The sequence below is a fragment of the Salpingoeca rosetta genome (genome assembly GCF_000188695.1).
Source record: "Salpingoeca rosetta unplaced genomic scaffold supercont1.2, whole genome shotgun sequence".
Taxonomy (NCBI): domain Eukaryota; class Choanoflagellata; order Craspedida; family Salpingoecidae; genus Salpingoeca; species Salpingoeca rosetta.
In genome coordinates, this window is record NW_004754932.1 from 1,875,073 (window position 1) to 1,880,912 (window position 5,840).

Here is a 5,840-nt window from a genome sequence, read left to right on the forward strand (position 1 = left end):
TCATGCATTCGACTGTTCCAAGCGGGCAAGGGCCTGCTTGAGCTGGATGGGTGTCTGGGGCAAGTCGTGTGGCATGCGCCCGGGGGATGTGGCAAACTCAGAGGGCGTAAACAGGTTGCGCGGGGAAAGCGCGCTCCGGGGCGTAAACCCACCCAAGGTGGTGGTGGGGAAGGTGAACGCCGGGGACGAGAGCAGGCCCGTGTTGTCCTTGCCAGGGGAGAACAGCAGTGGCATGGGGCTCACGCCGCGGCGCTGCCAGAGCGGAGACAGCGACGGGTCCGTCACAGGGCGGGAGGGGCTGCCCTCTGGCGTGCGCAGGCCTGCCACGGCCGGGTGGTTGTGCAGGTGGGCCACGGTGCTGGCCAGGCTGGCCGCGTGGCTGCTGCTCCCCATGCCGCCCAGGGCGGAAGATGAGGACTCGCCAGGCTTACTGTTCGCTGCGGCCGTGGACAGCGGCCACAGGGTGGGCGTCTCCTCACAGCCGCGGAACGCGTCGCTGCCTGCAGGCACTTGCCGGCCGTGCTGCTGGCCCTGCGGGGTTGTCGTGGCCACGTCGGCGCCACTGTTGTCACCGGTGTGGGCCGCAGCCTCCTGCCACTGCCGCCGCTGCTGCTGCAGGCTCTGCAGGAGCTGGGCGCTGGCGTCGTGGTGCGAGGGGCCGGGCGCCGCCGTTGGGCTCGGCGTGTTGAGCGAAAACAGCGGGCTGCTGAGGGCAGCGGCGCGCGTCATGGCGTCGTAGATGCTGTCGGCGTTGAGCGTGCTTGCCGTGGAGTAGCCCGTCTTGGCGCGCTTGGCGCTGGGCAGGCCGTCGTCAGCAGCAGGGTCCTCGTCCTCCTTGGTCAGCGGCGCAACCGCCCTGCGCGCGTGCCTGTGCTCGGCCGTCTGTGCCGATGCTGAGGGCGAGGGGAGGCCGCCAAAGAGCGCCCGCAGCGTGTCGCTGGAGCTGGCAGCGAGCTGGCTCAGCTGCTGCTGGTACTGCGACTGCGACTGCACGGACGGCGGGGTGATGGATGCGGACGAGGAGGAGGGTGCCGCCTTGCCCGGGGACGTGGGGAACCCGTGCGCCTTGATGAGCGGGAACGCGGACATGAAGTTGAGCCCCAGGCCGGGCGAGTGCTGTGGCACGTCCAGCAGACCAACACCAAGGGCATCGGCGGATGCGGCGATGCTGTCGCCATGCGCACGCTGCTCTGCGCCCCCCATACGCTGCTGCAGGTTTGCCTTGCCGGCCTGGCGACGCCGCTGTCGCAATTGCTGCTGCTGCTGCTGCTGGTGTTGCTGTTGTTGTTGTTGTTGTTGGGAGCGCTGCTGGCGGGCGGTGGGGCGGCGGGAGGCGCTACTGGCGCTGCGCTTGGCTGTGCGCGCCTTGCCGGCAGCGGTGCGACGAGCAGACTTTGGGTTGCTGGCGCTGCTGCTGGCGCTGGTCTTGCCCGCCGAACTGGCGCTGGACTTGCCTGTGGCCTTATTTGCCTGCTTTGCCATCATGGAGTTCCAGTGGTTTTTGATGTGGTTGTCTGTGCGGCCGGGCAGCAGCTTGGCGATGGCTGCCCACTTGTTGCCAAGGCGGGCGTGCGCTTCCTCGAGGATGCGCTGCTCCTCCTCTGACCAAGGCCCGCGCTTGAGGTCTGGGTTGAGCGTGTTGTGCCAGCGCTCGCGGCATTGCTTGCCGATGCGGCCCTTGAGGTGCTGGGCAATCTTCGACCAGTTGCGGGGCCCGTAGATCTTGACGAGCTCCACCACCTTGGCATCCTCTTCCTTGGACCATGCGCCCTTGACCAGGGAAGGGTCGAGCATGTTCTTCCAGCGGTGCGCGCAGTGGCTGCAGTCGCGCCCAGGCATCTGCTCGGCCACCTTCTGCCAGAGAGTGGTGTCGTCTGTGATGCCCTCGGCCTCAAACTGCTTCACCAGCGTCTTGAGCCTGGAGTCCTGGTGTTGTGCCACGGGCGAGTGTGTTTGGGTTCAGGTGAGACGGGGAGTAGTTTGAAAAGAAGGTATGGGTAGCGGTTGCACACGCACATGCAACTCGCTCGCAACACACAGCTGCACCGCACGCACACATACAGCTGCACCACACGCACAGGCACACACGCACATGCACGAACGCACACATGCACACGCAAACGCACGCACGCACACGCACGCACACGCACACGCACACACACACAAACACACCTCTTCCTTGGTCCAGCGTGGGCAGACGGATTTCTTCTTTTTGCTGGATTTCTTTGTCTTCTTGGACTGGAGCTGGCTGATCTTCTCGTCAATGGCTGTGGTGAAGGCCTGGTCGTAGGAGAAGGCGTTTGCGCCGTTGGTTGCTGCTGCGGCGGCTGCAGCGGCGCGCTGGAGCTGTTGGAGCTGCTGCTCGACATGCTGCTGCCGCTGCTGGTGTTGCTGATGGAACTGTGGCATGGGCAGGTGCTGCTGGTGCTGTTTGTGGGGTGGCTGTTGCTGTTGGTGTTGCTGATGTTGCGGGTACACAATCACGTGGTTGTGGCCACTAAACATCGCGCCTCCGTACCTGCGGGTGCGGCCAGTGGAACATAACAGGAACAATAACAGGATCACAGAGCGACAGAGACAAGGGTGACAGGGTGAGGTCACATCATGTCACACCCGAGAGGGAGAGCAGAGAGGAGGGTGCGGTGTCGCGTTGATTGGTGTTGATTGGTGGTGAGAGGGAGACATCAAACGGCGTGCACGCGTGCATGCGTGCAAGCAAGGTGCCAGGGCGTACCGTGCGGGTGAGGCTGTGCCAAGCGGGTTGGAGGAGACTGGGGCTCCTGATGTGGTTGATGACGTTGCTGCCGATGAGGCAGGGCCGCCGCTGACCATCATGGTTGAGGTGGCTCGTGCTGGGGTTTGTTGCTGTTGTTATGGGGCTGTCTGTGGTGGTGTGTGGTGGGCAAGTGTTGTTGTCGTCGTTGTTGCTGTTGTTATGGATGGGGCTTGTGTTATCGATGCAGAGATCCTCTCTTGGGAAGGTGGGGGGGATTCGCGTGTGCTTGATTGCTTGCAGGCAAAAACAAAAGCAGTGGGGGGGGGGGCGAACCAGCTTCGGCACACACAACTGCTACTGCTGAGGTGGATTGAAGGCCATGATGTGATTGGTTGGCGGTGGGGTGTGGGGTGGAGGAAGATATGAAGATATGCGTGTGCACGCGAGAGGGTGAGTGCGCAATGGATGGTGATGGATGGTGGATGGTGATGGATGGTGGATGGTGGGCATCATATCATGGCATCACGTGCACCTTGGGCACCACTTGCACTGCATGCACCACATGCATCGCATCCACCACTTGCATCGCATGCACCCGCATGCATGCATGATATGGCACACTGACCAAATGTGGTGGCTCGAGTTGGTGGTGAAGGAGGCGCGCGGACAGCAACTCTCGTGCTGTGTGTGTAGGTGTGTGATGATGATGATGTGATACGAGCGCCAAAACGGTTGAACACCCGAGACAAGTGTCAGGTCAGGTTAGCGTGAGGTGGTGATGGTTGGTCTGAAGAGCGAACGAGGGCAGGCAGGCACTCTTAGGGGCCAGGCAAGTTGCAGGTGGGAGAGAGCATTGTGCGCACGGTTCTCGCACAACGAATTTCACCTCGCTCACTCGTTCGCTCGCTCGTCAGCTCACTCCAAAGTCGTGCGTGCAGAGAGGAGAATACGCACCACCAGCAAGCGAGTCAGGCAAGGGGGGAGGGAGGAAGGGAAGAAGGGTGGTTTCCGTGGCCGGTGGGTTGGCGGTTACAGGCGTGTTGGCACGCGAGGCAGAGAGAGGCAAGAAAGAACCGGTGGAGGGATGTCGTCAGCTTTTTGAACAGCAAGGCAAAGCAAAGCGGGCTGGTGTTGGTGTTGTTGGTGGTCTTCTCGAGGGTTTTCCGTTGGAGAAGGGTTGGTTGGTTGGTTGGTTGGTTTGGTGGGAGAAAAATGATTGTACGCACACAACGAACAACGGCGGCACAAGCTCGGCTGGCTGTTTGGTGGGGGAGAGGGGTGTGGAAAGCAAAGGAAAAGGAAAGGAAAGGAGAGGAGAGGAGCAGGGTGCGTCTGCAACCGCCAAACCTGCGCGTGCGAAAAAAGTGGTGGGTTGGGGGGAAAACAAAGGGGAAAAATGCTCACGCGCACAGCCAGGAAGGAAGGCGGGCGAGGAAAAGCAAAGCAGCGGCAGTGGTGTGGAGGGCGGAGATGATGACGTGCTGTGAGTTTTTTTTTGGTTTCACACGCGTGGCGTTGTTGTTGCTGTCTGGTGGTGGGAACGACGTTACGTGGCCTGGCTTGGCTGGAGGTGAGGTAGGGTGGGCAAAGCGAAGATACGAGACCTTTCAGCAAGGCGTGCAAAGTGGAGCGAAGGGAAGTGGGACGCTGCAGCGTGCGTGCGTGCGTGTGCTGTGTGTGGGCGGAAAGGCAAGAACAGGGGCTTGGTTCGGGATGGTGCGCGCGAGCACAAGCGTGTGTTTTCGTAAATAAGTGACAGCGATCCCTCAAGTCGGCAAGCACGGCACGCGCAGTGCCAGGTTGTTTTGTGGTTTTTCCCTCTCAGTCACACGTCACAGTTTGTGGAAATGCTTGCTTGCATGCATGCATGCATGCATGCACCATTCTCGGTCGAGGCACAGGTGGCGATAAAGATGAAGATAGTTGGCGTGTGATGCTCGCAAATTATCCGCAGCCAGTGGTGGTGGATCGCTTGCGTGGTGTTGCCCACCAACGATGGCCAATCAGTAGCAAAATTGGCGTGGCTTGGCGGAAGGGAAGGAATTTATTTATTTTTATTGTAATTGTTTGCATGCATGCACGCACTGACAGGCGGGACATGCAATGTCCAACACAGCCAAACCCAACCCACATCTCAATATGCACGCCGCCAAAGGTTTAAAACAATTGCCGCTGATGCAAGAAAACAGGCAAGCAAGAGAGAAGAGGAGAAGAGGAGAAGAGGAAGGCACAACAGCAAGCAAGCAAGGTTGCTTATGGAGATTGGGGATTGGGTGTTTTTCAAAAAGTGCGGATGAGATGTCTGAAAGGTGCCGCGTCACACTACGGTGGCGAGTCCGGGGATGTGGCACTTCCAGTGCTGGCTCACAGCTCCTGTTTTGCTGGTGGTGTGGCGGAGCGGGCACAGCGGAAGCCAATGTTGTCCGATGCAGAGTCAGCAGTGTTTCCCATCCTGGAGATGATGGGGGGAGGGGGAGGAAGGGGGAAGGGGGGGGGGAGAGGCAAGGTGTAGGATGGATGTAGCAGAACAGGATGAGGAGGATGATGATGATGATGATGAGGAGGAGGAGGAGGAGGAGGAGAGAGTGTGTGTGTGTGTGCGTGTGTGTGTGTGTGTGTGTGAATGAACGAACATCGGAAAGGGCAGAAGAGTATGGGGAGGAGGAGGGCAACTGATGTCACGACGCACCACCACATGAACACCGCCTAGTGTTCACTATGTGCGTTCGCGCACGATGTGCAGCCAAGGTCAGCAAACGACGATCACTCAAGACACAGCCAAATGTACCCACCACCACCACCACCATCACCTGCCTGACCTGGTTGTGACGCGGACCTTGTGGTTTGTCTTGCCATCCACAGTGTCCACATAGCTGCCACCACGCAGCACAAACTTGGGCTCCTCTTCCGCTTGCGGCGGCTGTGTGTGTGTGGTGGGGGTGGGGGGGTTGGGAGTCTGGTGTGCTTCATGTCTTCTCAAGTCCTCCCTTGCCACCTCCACCAACACACACACACACACGCACGCACGCACGCACACACACACGCATACGTACGCACACACACACACACACACATACGTACGCGCACACGCACACGCACACACGCACACGCACACACACACACA

The 5,840-nt window shown here is 60.2% G+C and overlaps 2 protein-coding genes across 2 annotated transcripts in view; both read right to left on the reverse strand.

The window, feature by feature from the left end:
• On the reverse strand, positions 1 to 2,409 carry PTSG_00973 (uncharacterized protein; the record flags this gene model as incomplete). The annotated part of the gene is made up of 2 exons (XM_004998389.1): positions 1 to 1,926; positions 2,173 to 2,409. 2 exons carry the CDS (start codon positions 2,407 to 2,409, stop codon positions 1 to 3), a joined length of 2,163 nt encoding a protein of 720 aa, XP_004998446.1.
• Positions 2,410 to 5,080: 2,671 nt separating this feature from the next.
• Positions 5,081 to 5,840, reverse strand: part of PTSG_00974 (sulfatase modifying factor 2) — a gene marked incomplete at both ends in the record, with an annotated part of 2,726 nt that continues 1,966 nt past the window's right edge. The window contains 2 exons of the mRNA XM_004998390.1: positions 5,081 to 5,168; positions 5,536 to 5,618. Coding sequence (XP_004998447.1) covers positions 5,081 to 5,168; positions 5,536 to 5,618 — 171 coding nt within the window. The remainder of the gene's footprint in view (positions 5,169 to 5,535; positions 5,619 to 5,840) is intronic.